Below are 18,745 nucleotides of genomic sequence, written 5' to 3' on the forward strand. Positions count from 1 at the left end.
TGAAAACAATGCGGCAGCAGTTACCCCCAATTTCCATCTGAATCTGTTCCAGCACAGCTGCGTAATTACTGCAGCATTCCGAAGGCCTCTGCAGCAAATACTCAGCCCTTCTATTTTTGACGGACGTTGGAGCAACGATGCAGCAATTTGACAAAGATTGCGTTGCAGTTTGAGATTTAACGGAGCAGTTACAGATCCAGTGTAAATACGGTGTTACGGAGCTGTGCTGGAGCAGATTTGGATGCAGTGGAAACTGGCACATTGACTTTAATGCAAACCTATCAGTTGCGTTGCTGTTCTGCAGACGTTTTGGAGCAGTTTTGAATGTGGTGGATATTGGGGGTTGCCCTGTATTTCCACTGGATGTGTATCTGCTCAGAAACTGCTCCGCTGCGTAACTGCAGCACAATCTTCAGTCCGTCAATCCACCCGCCTCTAATTTTGCTGCGTATCTGTTGCAGCAAGGACTCAGAAGATCCCGCTAATTCACGTGTAATGTGATGTGATATGTGATTCAAACAAGGGAAATATTTATATGGGAAATACGATTTTTATCAACGAAAAGATCTGGTTCCCTCGAGTCCAAATATGTGCTATAGTTTTCGGGTAGAGTCCGAATTGTGCCCTTTTTTTTTCTGCATTTGGCACAGTTTCATAAAGAACATCTCTTGTTTTCACAAGGAATACACTGACATTCATAATTCACTGACTAATCACATGGAAAAACTCCAGTCACACAGTTCTGCAATTAGCAATTAAAACTTCAGCATAAAAGGGCAACAGGTGAGCTTTTCTGTTTTGGAGCAACAGAGGTCAACATTAAAACAGAGGCAGAGGAGAGAGAGTAAGAGGAGAAGGAAGAGGAGGACAGGAAGGACAAGCAAAGCAAAGGACAGTAATCTCTGATGAGATCCACGCCACTTTGGTTGACCATGTGATCAACCATGGTCTTACAATGAGGGAGGCTGGGTAAAGGGAACAGCCAAATCTGTCTGCATAACATCAGGTGATAGATAGATGAGGCAGCCTTGAATGGCTGGCTTTGGGATAAGCAATGTGTTTTCAATTCAGGCTAGGTCAATTTCTAATAGCTTTCTGTCTTGTGTCTCTCTGTATTAATCGAATAACGTGGATTATTTAACTCATTGGCTGCCAGCCATTTTCAAAACATATACTGTACCCCATCACTGCCAGCCATTGTAGAGCATTTTTACTGATATTTTCAGATCCACAGAACATTTTTTACTATGATTATGTAAAATCTGAAACCAGATTCTGAAAGAATAGACTCTCCACTTTCATCATTAAAAAAATTATTTCTATCTTGTTTCGTTCTTCTGTAATCAGCAGTTGAATATAGGAAGGTTTCAAAGAAAACACCAATTTTTGACCCGGAAGCTGAGAAATCAGGCTTTTTGTGATTGACACACTCCTAATAGTCCACCTAGATCCACACATGCTCTGCTACGAGTGTGCGCTGCTTTAAATCCACTGTCTTAGACTCGTTTTTCCATTTTCTCCTTCATAAACTTCACCTCCTTCTTTGCCGTATATAGCCATCACTAATCTCTCAACCCAAAGTGCGATGCTGCCATCTACAGGGCAGGAGTTGGTCACTAAACCGCAGTAGAAGTTTGCTATATCATGGGAGAGGTCTGCCACAGTGTTTCCTAGCAACCCCCATGAAAAGACACAATTGACGTACATATTTGTCAATGAAGTGAACGTTGGGATTTGGAATGACATATATGTACGTCAATGGCGGTGAGTGAGTTAACTTGCAAGCCGGTCACTCAAATTCTCCAAGTTGGTTTCAATTTTGCGTAAATGATCCAAAGGCAGCTCCTGCTTGCTTTTGAGCTCATTCAACACATTAGTCTGAGTGTGAAAGCCCTCTCCATTCTTCAGAAATGACTGGCAGCCTTCCCAAAACAGTTGCCAATGTAAAACAGACTTTGCAATAGGTCAGAAAGCTGCCAGCTCCAATCAGCAGCATGCCTGCTACCATAATTCCAATCATGTAGATGTGATGACACACAACTCGCCACTTGTTCCAAGCATCATTTGCATATCCAGCAGCAAACGTCCCGCTTGGACACGTGGGCTCATCACTGCCCATTCTTTTTGTCAAAAAATTTGATTGATTGCATTGAGAGACCAACTGATCAATTCCATAATTCACAGGACCAGGCAAAACAAAAGCAGCAACCACGACAGACATGGGTGGGAAGAGAGGGAGCAAAGAAAAATGTGACAGCCTCTGTTGAGTAGCAGAAAAAGAACTTGCACACACATTGCAAAATATCACAAATTCATGTGAAATTCAGCAGCTATTACAGCAAATGATTTGATCAATTATTGTGGGTAAATGGGCCATGGGCTGCCAGTTGAATGGTCCTGATTTAGATCATCATATAGTTGCCCTATATACTTTAGCAACTTTATTTTATAACCAAAAAAATCGGACCGTAAAAAGTGTTGGGATTGGCAGATACCAAAGCCAGTTTAGACAGTTTATGGTATGGGGATAAGAGTTGAGAGAGTTTGGCTAGCGAGGCTATTAAATCCTCTTTGCTAATGTTGCCAACAGCTGTAACAGCCACCGGCTCACTTGCCTTAGCAACTTTAGCAAAAAGCAAAGCCCAACACAGTCGTTTGAGAAGGTAAAATTGTTAAAAAGGTGGGTTTTAAAGTTAAGGTAGCGGGAGATCTTGTTGCTCTCTATTGTTCTCAACTCATCCAGCTCTCGCTTTCTCTCTTCTTACCACCAAACAATAGCCTACATTTCCCAGAGTGCACCTGTTTATAAAATCAATAACATTTTATGTATCTGTGGCGATCTGGCAGAGCCAAACGTTTTGTTACCATGAGAGAATAGGGATGCAAATATCCATCCTTATTATTTCAAATGAATATGTTTTCATTATTTATTGTGTTTTTTGTTGTTTTTTTGTGTTATTCCCAGGTTCATCTTGTTCTAAAAATAAATTTTGTTATTAGAATTTGGAATTTACTCCCAAGAATACTTAATTATTGTTTGACTATAACTTGTACAACATACCAGTCAATGAAATTTCTATATATTACCAAAAAAATACAATTGTTTTGTGTCTTTACAATAAAGTTTACAATTTTAACATGTGTTTACTTCAGAATTTTGCTCTCTTTTTTACCATTGTGGGCACTTTTATGAAATACTTATTCAAAACAGTAAAACACGTTTGTTTTTTTTGTTTTTATTTAATCACAACCAAACTTTTAGGCATTTTTTTAAAATTGAATTTCCCAACTTGTTGTTTTGTAAGTATTTGTCTATCCAAGTTTGTGTAAAACAAAAGAAAGATCCATAAAAAATATCTTGGTTGTAAAAGTCACTGTATGAGGAAATAGTAGAAACAAACAGCAATTCTTCGTCGACAGCTACAATCTTAGATTTAGGTAAATCAAACCATTATAGTCCGGTAGATGCAGCAATTCTGGACCTACTACGTAGCATCGGATTGCTACGCCCGCTACACGAAAACAAGTCTCTCTCTTCTCCTTTAATGTGCCTATCTCCAGCTGAGAGAATCCAGCGAATCCACCCCATTTTTTTATTGTACTTTCTCACCACAGTGACGTGGGGGGAGCGTGGAGTGGCGGGGGAGATTTTTACACCAGCCAGGGATGACGCTGTAGCTCCACCAATTGTGGTCGCTGCTTTGGGGAGATGGTCAAGCACTGGTTCATGAAGTCGTTGCATTCATGAGACAGACAGTCAAAGGGGGGGTTTGGTCCTTCCATGTATTTCCTAGTTTTAAATGTTTTTTCAGCGTAGAGGTTCCGCAGCAGGGCCCCTATTTGCCACACTGTTGTTGGTTCTGCGTAGTACTGTCTCTGCAAAAGACTCTCTGGTGGTGCAAAGTTAAAAGTGCCAGAAAACCACGTGTATGGCTCATTTTTTATGATATCGCCACAGCCAAAGTCAATGATCTTTACAGAGAGGTTTCCTTGGTCCAGGTAAACAAGGACGTTCTCTGCCTTTATGTCCCGGTGAAAAATCCCACTCTCATGCATTAGCACGGCAGCATCTACAAGTTGTTTGAATATGCTCTTGACCTCGTGCTCCGGGATACGCCCCTCTCTGAGGATATTGAAGTTGTGCATGTCCATTGATTTCAAGGGTCGCTCCATAACTATCAGGATTTCCGTTCTTAGCTGGTAGAGATCCAATAAGCCGATGACACTGTGGTTTGCCACACTGCCATCGTAGAGGAGGCCGGCTGCCTGGGCCATGAGGGCCGCCTCAGTTACCGCCTTGTATTTATAACCTTGGCGTTTCACCAACATGTATCGGACCAAGCCTTTTGGAATATGCTTTATTGCCACGGGTTTTGAGTCGGAACGGCGTATTCCTGCCATGACGGATCCAAAGCCTCCTTCGCCAAGCTTTTTGAATTCACAATATTTTTCTTTAAATTCTTTTTTTGCTTTTTTGATGATGACAGGGCATGTAGGGTATTTCTCATAGCACACCAAGGAACCAACGCTCTGGAGCTCCTTTTTGTGGACTGACCTTTTTCTGGCTTTGAGGATTTTTCTTGTTTTCCTCACCTCACGATTTCTGCTGTCCATGCAGCTCCGTTTGCTTGGCCTTTCATCCTCGAGCTCGTCCTCAGCCCTCCTTTTCCTGCTGTTCATGGTTCCAAACAGCACTTCTTTTGCCTTTCTTTCCTTTTCCTCTGTGATGACCACTGCAAGGTGGCCGGTGAGGTTCAGTGGGATGGATCCTTTGTGGTTCTCCTCAACCATCATGTGATGCACACGTCTGAAACACTTCTTTATTTTGGAATTCATCATTTGCAAAGTTGTACTGTCAAGATGAAAGTCACTCTACCACAGGGTGAGTGTTTAGGAAGAATGCTTTGATGATCGTCATGGAGATGTAGAACCCATTCCTCACATGCATCTGTTTTTATATTTTGATGACAACACTGATGTCCCAAGGCCTTAAAATACAGTTTATTAAATGTTGTACACAATAAATGCAGTTTTTACATTTATAGTCATTATCAAGCCTCATGGTTTTTTAGTTTTTAACTTGAGTTTTTTTTTTTTTTTTTTACACAGGCCTATATACAGAGGGGCAAAAAAGTATTTAGTCAGTCACCAATTGGGCAAGTTCTCCCACTTAAAGATATGAGAGAGGCCTGTAATTTCCATCATAGGTGTACCTCACCTAAGAGAGACAAAATGAGAAAGAAATTCCAGAAAATCACATTGTAGGATTTTTAATGAATTTATTTGCAAATTATGGTGGAAAATAAGTATTTGGTCAATAACAAAAGTTAATCTCAATACTTTGTAATGTACACTTTGTTGGCAATGACAGAGGTCAAATGTTTACTGTAAGTCTTCACAAGGTTTTCACACACTATTGCTGGTACTTTGGCCCATTCCTCCATGCAGATCTCCTCTAGAGCAGTGATGTTTTGGGGCTGTCACTGGGCAACACGGACTTTCAACTCCCTCCAAAGATTTTCCATGGCGTTGAGATCTGGAGACTGGCTAGGCCACTCCAGGACCTTGAAATGCTTCTTACGAAGCCTCTCCTTCGTTGCCCGGGCGGTGTGTTTGGGATCATTGTCGTTCTGAAAGACCCAGCCACGTTTCATCTTCAATGACCTTGCTGATGGAAGGAGGTTTTCATTCAAAATCTCACAATACATGGCCCCATTCATTCTTTCCTTTACACAGATCAGTCGTCCTGGTCCCTTTGCAGAGAAACAGCCCCAAAGCATGATGTTACCACCCCCATGCTTTACAGTAGGTATGGTATTCTTTCTCCTCCAAACATGACAAGTTGAGTTTTTACCAAAAAGTTCTATTTTGGTTTCATTTGACCATATGATATTTGCCCAGTCCTCTGGTGGATCATCCAAATGCTCTATAGCAAAGTTCAGATGGGTCCGGACATGTACTGGCTTAAGCAGGGGGACACGTCTGGCACTGCAGGATTTCAGTCCCTGGCGGCGTAGTGTGTCACTGATGGTAGCCTTTGTTACTTTGGACCCAGCTTTCTGTAGGTCATTCACTAGGTCCCCCGTGTGTTTCTGGGATTTTTGCTCACCGTTCTTGGGATCATTTTGACCCCACAAGGGGAGATCTTGCGTGGAGCCCCAGAATGAGGGAGATTATCAGTGGTCTTGTATGTCTTCCATTTTCTAATAATTGCTCCCACAGTTGATTTCTTCACACCAAGCTGTTTACCTATTGCAGATTCAGTCTTCCCAGCCTGGTGCAGGTCTACAATTTTGTTTCTGGTGTCCTTTGACAGCTCTTTGGTCTTGGCCATAGTGGAGTTTGGAGTGTGACTGTTTGAGGTTGTGGACAGGTGTCTTTTATACTGATAACAAGTTCAAACAGGTGTCATTAATACAGGTAACAAGTGGAGGGCAGAGGAGCCTTTTAAAGAAGAAGTTACAGGTTTGTGAGAGCCAGAAATCTTGCTTGTTTGTAGGTGACCAAATAGTTATTTTACCGAGGGATTTACCAATGAATTCATTATAAATCGTACAATGTGATTTTCTAGATTTTTTTTCTCATTTTGTCTCTCATAGTTGAAGTATACTTATGATGCAAATTACAGGCCTCTCTCATCTTTTTAAGTACTTGCACAATTGGTGGCTGACTAAATATTTTTTTGCCCCACTGTACATGAACACAAAACAACAAAAGTATGGACTCAACTCATATTGAACTTACAGGCCACTGATCAGTATATCAGTCAGTCTTCATAATAGAGGTAAAGGTCACATTATACAACAGTTAATTCTGACCAAGTAATTTGATCGATAAGAGACGTTCCATGGGTGCTGATATAGAGTAAAAACAGCACTGGGACTTTTTACAGACAAAATCAATCCACTGTACAGGCGTTCTAATAACGTTAGTCAACTTTCAGTTCGGAAATGTTTATGTGTTGCCTGGCAACAGCCTTGTCTCCCTTCCAGTTGTGGACCTATTTGTTTTGGTGGAGCAAAATAAATGATTAAATAAACAATTCATAATCTATTGCTGCTTAATACTGTCGACTAATAAAATGCACTTTTAGAACTTTTGTATAAAAGCAATATCACACAAGAGGGAGTGATGCTGTGCTATTTGACAGCTTCTTACATTGGTCACTGTTCATTCTCATAAAAATAAGTCAATAAAGCTCAATGAAGTCGAGTAAAACTGATGGAAATGGCATGAGAGGAAGAGTCAGAGGATAGACAGAGATAGACAGAAAGAAGAGCATGAGACCAGAAGCAGCGTGCATGAATGTGGGCGTAAAATTGCATTTGGTATACAGAAATGCACGGATATTCTCATATCTGGGAAAAAAAGACACAGTGAAACAGAAAAAGCAAGAATGTTGCTTTTTAAAATTATTATTCTTATTTTGTGATGTTTGACAGCCTGTAATAAAAAGTCAATGAAAACAAAACAGGAACGTATAGTAACGTTCCACAGAACATTGGATGAACGATTGAACCATGACAACCTTCTTGCTTGTTAGTCGTTTTATTTCCACACTGTACTGCGGTTCCTGTCGGCCGTAACCACGCCAAAAAACAAGGGCATTTCCTCCCCTCTGACCCGCCCCCTATTTCACTCACAGCCACTCACATCTCAGCTCTGCCCAAAGATGCATTCAAAGAACACACAATAAATGGAACTATCATGACATTAACATTAGAACAATAACACTACAACTATAACACACTGCATGGATGTTACAGTATAAACTGACGTAGAAGTGACACAAAAATGGATAAACGCTGAAACAGAACAGGGAAAATTTTGAAGCTGAAAATCAGAGTCTCTACATAAGTGAGTGATAATCTGCATACTGTATGTATCATGTCAGTGAGGTATGAAGGTTCCTGTGAGTGTAGTGGATAGTGCATTAAGGCTGCACAGTTAATAGAATTTTAATCGTCATTACAATTTTGGCCTCCACGATCGTCGGCAATTTTTACATTTAAAATGCGGCTCTGCTCCATATCAAAACAGGCACTTCATTAAGCTACCTTAATAACAAGCGAGCAACACTTCAGTGGCTCGGCAGCTTCGGGTCACTTTAAACTAGACTGATGAGGGGGAGTTATGTCAAAAGAAGAAAGTGCAGAGCTGAGTTTTTTTGTTTTTATTCAGAAAAAGCAACATGCTGACAAGCTCTGGGCTCAGCCCGGTCTGTTAACCATAAGTCCCGCCTCTCTCGGCTTCAGCTGTGGGCTGGGATGAAGCCAGGTGGAAATAAAACATGGATCCGTCACTCGTTATTTTTCCTCCGACACTCTCACATAGGATGGATATCAAACCAGACCCGAGCCCAACAGAATCAAATGGGTCGGGCCGGGTTTGGACTAGGGCTGCACGATTATGGCCTAAATGATAATCACGATTATTTTTTATCAATATTGTAATCACAATTATAATCACGGTTACTTATCAGATTAGGGAAAAATTGTGTTTAGAATGCACTACTTTTAAACAAACTACCATATGTGTACAGTTTTCAGTGCAAAATTGAGCTTTAAAATGCAATTAGAATTATAAAATCATTTTTAAAAACTAACCCAAAAATATAAAATGTACCAAAGGCTAACGGAATAAATACATATTACAGAGAAAAATATAGCCGACGATCAGGTGAATTTAATCATGGCAACCAAAATCGTGATCACGATTAAAATGTGATTAATTGTGCATTTAGGTCACATTAGCTGCGCCGCTTGTTGTTCCGTGTGTCGGCACATACTCACCCTGTGTGACTTTCAGCAACAAGTTGACGTGATAATACTCCATTGACTTAACGTGGAAGTCAGCGGCAGTCGAGAAAACTGGACAGTTTAAGGTTTGTTTGAGGTGGGGAGGGTGCTCGTATTGCACATGTTGACACTCCCCCATGAAGCTTGGTATATGCTTCTGTGCCAGAACCTACACCATCAACGTGACGCAGAGGTTGACAAGTTGTAGTTCTGCGTCGAGGGAACGCATCGCTATGCGATTGGCCGCTGTGGGGTTGTGGCTATGTGTTGTTACAAATGAGCCCTTGTTTATCTTACGGTCACAGAAAACAAATGTTTTATGTTTTTTAAGCATCTTAAAATGTAATTTATTTCTGGATTTATCACTGTGCACTTTATTTTTCAATATAAACATATGCAACACGTAAAACAAAGTATAAAAGTGTATCGACCGCACTGTCAAACGCTCCGGTCAACATTCACGCCAAGGGTGAGGGGGCCCCGACCCCACCGTAGAACAACGTACTGTGATTGTATCTGAGCATGCGCACTACTAGAAAATTAATTTTTGCTAATTCCGCTCTGCTTTTTGCTAATTTTGCTGTACTGAAATTGTTCATTAAATTTCAAAGTAAATGTTTAAAGTTAATTTCTGGCAAAAAATGCACTTCACTGTGAAATAACTTGCTGAAATATTTAAAATACATTATTACACTTCTTAATACACAATATTAATGTGAATTACAACTAAGATATTATTTTAATCTCAGTATGACAGTTTGCGCATGGCAATCGCAGCACGGGTACAATTGCAGCACAGTTACAAACTCAATACGTGACACCGGGAAGTGGAGAGTTGGGAGCAGGACAGCGATGTAAAACTAGCTTTTTATGTTATTCCCAGGTTCATCTTGTTCTAAAAATACATTTTGTTATTAGAATTTGGAATTTACTCCCAAGAATACTTAATTATTGTTTGACTATAACTTGTACAACATACCAGTCAATGCAATTTCTATATATTACCAAAAAAATACAATTGTTTTGTGTCTTTACAATAAAGTTTACAATTTTAACATGTGTTTACTTCAGAATTTTGCTCTCTTTTTTTACCAGTGTGGGCACTTTTATGGAATACTTATTCAAAACAGTAAAACACGTTTGTTTTTTTTGTTTTTATTTAATCACAACCAAACTTTTAGGCATTTTTTTAAAATTGAATTTCCCATCTTGTTGTTTTGTAAGTATTTGTCTATCCAAGTTTGTGTAAAACAAAAGAAAGATCCATAAAAAATATCTTGGTTGTAAAAGTCACTGTATGAGGAAATAGTTGAAACAAACAGCAATTCTTCGTCGACAGCTACAATCTTAGATTTAGGTAAATCAAACCATTATAGTCCGGTAGATGCAGCAATTCTGGACCTACTACGTAGCATCGGATTGCTACGCCCACTACACGAAAACAAGTCTCTCTCTTCTCCTTTAATGTGCCTATCTCCAGCTGAGAGAATCCAGCGAATCCACCCCATTTTTATTGTACTTTCTCACCACAGTGACGTGGGGGGAGCGTGGAGTGGCGGGGGAGATTTTTACACCAGCCAGGGATGACGCTGTAGCTCCACCAATTGTGGTCGCTGCTTTGGGGAGATGGTCAAGCACTGGTTCATGAAGTCGTTGCATTCATGAGACAGACAGTCAAAGGGGGGGTTTGGTCCTTCCATGTATTTCCTAGTTTTAAATGTTTTTTCAGCGTAGAGGTTCCGCAGCAGGGCCCCTATTTGCCACACTGTTGTTGGTTCTGCGTAGTACTGTCTCTGCAAAAGACTCTCTGGTGGTGCAAAGTTAACAGTGCCAGAAAACCACGTGTATGGCTCATTTTTTATGATATCGCCACAGCCAAAGTCAATGATCTTTACAGAGAGGTTTCCTTGGTCCAGGTAAACGAGGACGTTCTCTGCCTTTATGTCCCGGTGAAAAATCCCATTCTCATGCATTAGCACTGCAGCATCTACAAGTTGTTTAAATATGCTCTTGACCTCGTGCTCCGGGATACGCCCCTCTCTGAGGATATTGAAGTTGCGCATGTCCATTGATTTCAAGGGTCGCTCCATAACTATCAGGATTTCCGTTCTTAGCTGGTAGAGATCCAATAAGCCGATGACACTGTGGTTTGCCACACTACCATCGTAGAGGAGGCCGGCTGCCTGGGCCATGAGGGCCGCCTCAGTTACCGCCTTGTATTTATAACCTTGGCGTTTCACCAACATGTATCGGACCAAGCCTTTTGGAATATGCTTTATTGCCACAGGTTTTGAGTCGGAACGACGTATTCCTGCCATGACGGATCCAAAGCCTCCTTCGCCAAGCTTTTTGAATTCACAATATTTTTCTTTAAATTCTTTTTTTGCTTTTTTGATGATGACAGGGCATGTAGGGTATTTCTCATAGCACACCAAGGAACCAACGCTCTGGAGCTCCTTTTTGTGGACTGACCTTTTTCTGGCTTTGAGGATTTTTCTTGTTTTCCTCACCTCACGATTTCTGCTGTCCATGCAGCTCCGTTTGCTTGGCCTTTCATCCTCGAGCTCGTCCTCAGCCCTCCTTTTCCTGCTGTTCATGGTTCCAAACAGCACTTCTTTTGCCTTTCTTTCCTTTTCCTCTGTGATGACCACTGCAAGGTGGCCGGTGAGGTTCAGTGGGATGGATCCTTTGTGGTTCTCCTCAACCATCATGTGATGCACACGTCTGAAACACTTCTTCATTTTGGAATTCATAATTTGCAAAGTTGTACTGTCAAGATGAAAGTCACTCTACCACAGGGTGAGTGTTTAGGAAGAATGCTTTGATGATCGTCATGGAGATGTAGAACCCATTCCTCACGTGCATCTGTTCTTATATTTTGATGACAACATTGATGTCCCAAGGCCTCAAAATACATTTTATTAAATGTTGTACACAATAAATGCAGTTTTTACATTTATAGTCATTATCAAGCCTCATGGTTTTTTAGTTTTTAACTTGAGTTTTTTTTTTTTTTTTTACACAGGCAACAGCCTTGTCTCCCTTCCAGTTGTGGACCTATTTGTTTTGGTGGAGCAAAATAAATGATTAAATAAACAATTCATAATCTATTGCTGCTTAATGTCGACTAATAAAATGCACTTTTAGAACTTTTGTATAAAAGCAATATCACACAAGAGGGAGTGATGCTGTGCTATTTGACAGCTTCTTACATTGGTCACTGTTCATTCTCATAAAAATAAGTCAATAAAGCTCAATGAAGTCGAGTAAAACTGATGGAAATGGCATGAGAGGAAGAGTCAGAGGATAGACAGAGATAGACAGAAAGAAGAGCATGAGACCAGAAGCAGCGTGCATGAATGTGGGCGTAAAATTGCATTTGGTATACAGAAATGCACGGATATTCTCATATCTGGGAAAAAAAGACACAGTGAAACAGAAAAAGCAAGAATGTTGCTTTTTAAAATTATTATTCTTATTTTGTGATGTTTGACAGCCTGTAATAAAAAGTCAATGAAAACAAAACAGGAACGTATAGTAACGTTCCACAGAACATTGGATGAACGATTGAACCATGACAACCTTCTTGCTTGTTAGTCGTTTTATTTCCACACTGTACTGCGGTTCCTGTCGGCCGTAACCACGCCAAAAAACAAGGGCATTTCCTCCCCTCTGACCCGCCCCCTATTTCACTCACAGCCACTCACATCTCAGCTCTGCCCAAAGATGCATTCAAAGAACACACAATAATTGGAACTATCATGACATTAACATTAGAACAATAACACTACAACTATAACACACTGCATGGATGTTACAGTATAAACTGACGTAGAAGTGACACAAAAATGGATAAACGCTGAAACAGAACAGGGAAAATTTTGAAGCTGAAAATCAGAGTCTCTACATAAGTGAGTGATAATCTGCATACTGTATGTATCATGTCAGTGAGGTATGAAGGTTCCTGTGAGTGTAGTGGATAGTGCATTAAGGCTGCACAGTTAATAGAATTTTAATCGTCATTACAATTTTGGCCTCCACGATCGTCGGCAATTTTTACATTTAAAATGCGGCTCTGCTCCATATCAAAACAGGCCCTTCATTAAGCTACCTTAATAACAAGCGAGCAACACTTCAGTGGCTCGGCAGCTTCGGGTCACTTTAAACTAGACTGATGAGGGGGAGTTATGTCAAAAGAAGAAAGTGCAGAGCTGAGTTTTTTTTGTTTTTATTCAGAAAAAGCAACATGCTGACAAGCTCTGGGCTCAGCCCGGTCTGTTAACCATAAGTCCCGCCTCTCTCGGCTTCAGCTGTGGGCTGGGATGAAGCCAGGTGGAAATAAAACATGGATCCGTCACTCGTTATTTTTCCTCCGACACTCTCACATAGGATGGATATCAAACCAGACCCGAGCCCAACAGAATCAAATGGGTCGGGCCGGGTTTGGACTAGGGCTGCACGATTATGGCCTAAATGATAATCACGATTATTTTTTATCAATATTGTAATCACAATTATAATCACGGTTACTTATCAGATTAGGGAAAAATTGTGTTTAGAATGCACTACTTTTAAACAAACTACCATATGTGTACAGTTTTCAGTGCAAAATTGAGCTTTAAAATGCAATTAGAATTATAAAATCATTTTTAAAAACTAACCCAAAAATATAAAATGTACCAAAGGCTAACGGAATAAATACATATTACAGAGAAAAATATAGCCGACGATCAGGTGAATTTAATCATGGCAACCAAAATCGTGATCACGATTAAAATGTGATTAATTGTGCATTTAGGTCACATTAGCTGCGCCGCTTGTTGTTCCGTGTGTCGGCACATACTCACCCTGTGTGACTTTCAGCAACAAGTTGACGTGATAATACTCCATTGACTTAACGTGGAAGTCAGCGGCAGTCGAGAAAACTGGACAGTTTAAGGTTTGTTTGAGGTGGGGAGGGTGCTCGTATTGCACATGTTGACACTCCCCCATGAAGCTTGGTATATGCTTCTGTGCCAGAACCTACACCATCAACGTGACGCAGAGGTTGACCAGTTGTAGTTCTGCGTCGAGGGAACGCATCGCTATGCGATTGGCCGCTGTGGGGTTGTGGCTATGTGTTGTTACAAATGAGCCCTTGTTTATCTTACGGTCACAGAAAACAAATGTTTTATGTTTTTTAAGCATCTTAAAATGTAATTTATTTCTGGATTTATTACTGTGCACTTTATTTTTCAATATAAACATATGCAACACGTAAAAAGTGTATCGACCGCACTGTCAAACGCTCCGGTCAACATTCACGCCAAGGGTGAGGGGGCCCCGACCCCACCGTAGAGCAACGTACTGTGATTGTATCTGAGCATGCGCACTACTAGAAAATTAATTTTTGCTAATTCCGCTCTGCTTTTTGCTAATTTTGCTGTACTGAGATTGTTCATTAAATTTCAAAGTAAATGTTTAAAGTTAATTTCTGGCATAAAATGCACTTCACTGTGAAATAACTTGCTGAAATATTTAAAATACATTATTACACTTCTTAATACACAATATTAATGTGAATTACAACTAAGATATCATTTTAATCTCAGTATGACAGTTTGCGCATGGCAATCGCAGCACGGGTACAATCGCAGCACTGTTACAAACTCAGTACGTGACACCGGGAAGCGGAGAGTTGTAAAACTAGCTTTAAACATAACGTCATGTCTGCTCCTCTGGCAGCCTCCACATCATGTCAGTCATTGTTTACTGTTAATGAAACACACAAACACACTGTAGGTACAGGGACGAGGCAGAGTAGTGATAATAACAGTAAACACACACATTTTGTCTGTGATTGACTCTGTTTGGTAGTGTTTACGTGCTACAGCCATGAAAGTAAATAATAAAACTGACACTTTTAGTCCGTCTCGGTTCTCTCTTTGACTCAATCCACTGTAGAAACAACTCTCGTATCGCTACGCAAAAAGCTGAAACACGGGGGTGTGACTGGAAAGGTCAGTGACCGGGGCTGAGGTTAGGAGCTGACCAATCACAGCCCTTATGTTCCACGTCGCCTTGACATGTAGTCAGGGGTTTTGGGAGGAGCATGTCAGGTTATGGGGAGGGGTTCTATGCCTACGTACGGCGTCAATTTTACGCAGATCCCTACATCAGGTGTGAGTGGATTTATAAGTACCTAATTAGTTCGTATTAATTAGTTAGTATTAATTGGTTAAGTTTTTGTTATTGGTTAACTGGTTAACCATGAGCATCTCTAGTCTATGTGTGCAGCAAAGTGTGTGTGTGTGTGTGTGTGTGTGTGAGTGAGGAAGAGACACATACTGAGTTTGAGCAGCAGCTTCTTGCCCAGTGTGTCCTCTGAGCCACTCGGCGACAGATTACTGATGAAGGGGGACGTGTCCGTTTCCGTGGGAACCGAGGCTAGGTCTGAAAGACATGAGCCAGAAAAAGGGAGAGGCTGCCATGAACCCCGCTGTGATGAAGGACATTTATCTGAACACATTATAAAAAGCAGTGGGACACCAAACTTTGTGTTGATTGGCTGTTTGAAAAAAGCTCAACAAGGGCTGAAAGAAAATCACTTTTTTAAAGTCGACATTAAAGTTAACAGCGCAGACATAAATGTTGTAATTTATGATTGATTTTATTGCACCGGTGTCTGAAAAAAAAAAAAAATGGATAACTCATGATATTTCAGAGGCCAAATATGGGTAAGTTTGATCTCAAATGGGCCGCAGAGATGGAGAATTGAACTATTTTAACTTTAGTGCTACTTTGCATTTCCTTGAATAAATGATATAAAAGTATGTAGTATATAAGGCATCGACAACATCCAGCAAAAGGTGACAGGTAGTGACAATATTTATTAAATTTGAGGATTGAGCAGGATTTTGGAAGGATTAGGTTTTTTTTCTTCACAATTTGAGGGTAAAAATTACTTCCATTGTGTTAAAGATGCATAGGAAAACTCGAGTTTCATTGAATTTGTGACAAATTTAAAGAAACTCCACTTGAATAATTGTAGAGTTCCAAAGTGTATTATTTTGCATTGATGCCACTATTTATGTTTACTCCAAATTTCTGCTTAATTTCAATAAATAATTCCTATGAAAAGTTTTCTCTTGTCTGCACATGCTGTCAAAGGTCAACACTACAAGAAGTACAATCACTATGAGACAGCAATGCATGTTTTGTTATCGCAATAAAAAAAATTGATTTATTTTATTGCTTAATTGTGACCATCACCAGCCCTCCCTAAGGAAGGGTAAGAAATATTTTATTAGAGGGAGGATATAAAAAGGGAGAGCAGTGTTACACCTAAGTGGAGAGGGAGGAGGAGGAGGAGGGGAAAGGGAGCAGGAAGGAGAGACTCAAGGTCGGAAATAGAAAGGGTGGGGGAGAATAGATTGTTTTACAGTGAGGGTGAGATGTGAAGTTGTAGAATATATTGTGCTTATTATGTTGTGTAATCAAGCCAGTATAGTGACAAGTGTGAAGCTTAGCTATAATGGTGGTGGCTGTGAACAGGGGGAATGAGTGAGTGGTAGTATCTAAAGCAGGTATTTGGGATTAACGTGTCTAAAGTTAAGCCCAGTATGAGTTTTATCCCACATCCCAAGGCATGCCAGTGCATCCTATACCAGTATATGTGCAAAAAACCGCTACCACAAACCCAGGAACTGCCCCAGGCCCGCAGATGCAGCCAGGCCAGCAGAAAGAGTGGGGTTCAGGGAGCCCCAGGCCACCCCCCCATGGCCAAGCAACCTCCCAGACGCCCCCAAGATCCCAGGCTGAGAGGCAGCCACCGCCCCCCACACACACATCCGAGGAAGCCCCAAGCAGCCGAGCACCCAGCGCATCCCGCCACCGACCCCAACCCCCAACCCCAATGCCCCCCGCTAGCATCCCGCCCCCCCCACCCACCCACACCCAAGTACCCAACCCCCGAGGGGAGGGCCCAGAGAGCAGCAGCGGAGCCAAGGCCCACGCCCAGCAGACAACCAGAGCCGCGCCGAACGGGCAGCCAGCGGGACCTCGCAGGCGGGCCCAGAGCCAGCAGGAATCAGACCCCAGGCCAGAAGGACCCGGAACGGAAGCAGCACCAAGAGGAGCGCCCCCAGGGACAGCGACCATGCCCATAGTCGCCGAGGGCACCAAGGGGATGCTGCAAGTTGCCCCACCGGCCCCCAGACACACCGACCAGGCACCCCAGAGTGCGCCAGATCGCCTTTCCTTGATGCCGCCCGCGCGATGAGCCGTAGAAAGCCCCCCCCCCCACCAAAGGTTCCAGCCACACCGCAGAGCCCGGCTTGCAGGGCACTGCCTGGGCCGGAGCCAACCGGCGCCGCACCCACAGGCATGGTAGGGCACGGCCCGCACCACCCGCCCCAGAAGACCCTAGCCAAGACCGGCCCGGCCAGCCGGCCAGGCCCGCCGGACCCCAAGAGCACTACCGCAGGACAGGGAAACCCCAAGGGCGAGCCCCCGGGCCAAATCCCCGTGGGGCGCGCCCCCCCACTCCAGCCCACAAACAGGCCACAACACAGCAGGCCGTACAGCCCCAGGCGGTGCAGGAACAGCAGTCCAGGCCCCCCCCCACCGGACAGCGCAAGCCACGGGGCAATGCCCCCCCCCGTGCAAGGGCGATTTTCAAAATCTAGAATGATTTTGAATGTTGCCTCCCCGATGGCTCCGCCTTTACCCCCTCCCCTCTGTGCTACGTCTCACTCACATGCTCGCGCTCAGCTGCTGCAAAAGAGGACCTCAGCTCATCGCTTGTATTGTTTTGAAACTTTGTTGTCTCATATCTCATTCAGCAGTAAGTAGACGATAAACTTTAGCGGTGACGTGCTTTCAGTGTGAGTTTGTGCATGTGAGGGATTGAGAACGACAGGGGGACGTGATTGGTTAAAAGAACGGTTAGTTTTTTTCCGTTGGTCGAAGTTATTACTGATTTACAGCTGCTACAGTTGACAGATTTTCTTCATTCCTTTTTCAGAGCACATAAGATCTTAATTTCTCTCAGGACATAAAGACAATTTCAACCAAATATTTACAAAGTGTATCTGTAGAAAATCGCCTACCCTACCTTTAACACAGAAATGTGTGCTGAAATACAGAAACCATTCCAAAAACTAATTCATTCATGAAAGTTGGGTGAAAATACTTTGTAAAGGATTAGTAATAAAGAAAATACATTTGATAGTAATTTATTTGACTTTGTAAACAAGATTTTGGGAAAAGTTTGTGATGTCTGGTGGTTTAATCAGTGCAATGTGAATTATTATTCATACAAATGCACGTAGGTAAACATGATGAACAGACAAACCTGTGTGAGTGTCGTTCTCAGATCGGTCCTCTCTGATGTAGGGGATCTCATCCATCCTGAGAAACACAGAGTCACTGGGACTCTTCTGGCCATCAGACTTACTGCCTGCAGGAGGAACACACACACACACACACACACACACACACACACACAAGGAAAAAAAATCAGACTCACAACCGAGCGATTGTTTGGATCACATCAGCTGTAGCCTTTACTTCCCTGCTCTTAAAGGGGCGGTATTAAAAATCAATTTATAATGGTTTTGCTATAGTGATGTATATCCAGTTAGCCTCATTTCGAGGGCCAAAGTTGAAAAAGTTCTGTTTCCTCTCTCCCTTGTTATTACACATTTTGTAAACAGTCAGCACCAACAGGGTGAGTTAGATTTTCCCCGCAAGCTGAAACTCCTCCTCCTGACAATCCTGGCTCCTCCTACCCTATATAAGAATGTGAGCTACTCTCTCTCAAACTATCTCACAGGTAAAACAAACACTGCAGTTTAATATAGAATATATATTGTAATTTATTGTCATATATGTAAAGCTACATACACGAAAGGTGTTCTCTGCATTTAACTAGAGGTCGACCGATATGGGATTTTCAAAGGCCGATG

The 18,745-nt window shown here is 42.0% G+C and overlaps 1 protein-coding gene across 1 annotated transcript in view; it reads right to left on the bottom strand.

Moving 5' to 3' along the window:
- LOC114466812 (metal transporter CNNM1-like) overlaps positions 1 to 18,745 on the bottom strand; it is a 55,237-nt gene that overhangs the window by 8,514 nt on the left and 27,978 nt on the right. The window contains 2 exon segments of the mRNA XM_028452584.1: positions 15,126 to 15,230; positions 18,133 to 18,237. Of these exon segments, the coding sequence (XP_028308385.1) occupies positions 15,126 to 15,230; positions 18,133 to 18,237 (210 nt within the window).

This window comes from Gouania willdenowi, chromosome 1, assembly GCF_900634775.1.
Source record: "Gouania willdenowi chromosome 1, fGouWil2.1, whole genome shotgun sequence".
NCBI classification, from domain to species: Eukaryota; Metazoa; Chordata; class Actinopteri; order Blenniiformes; family Gobiesocidae; genus Gouania; species Gouania willdenowi.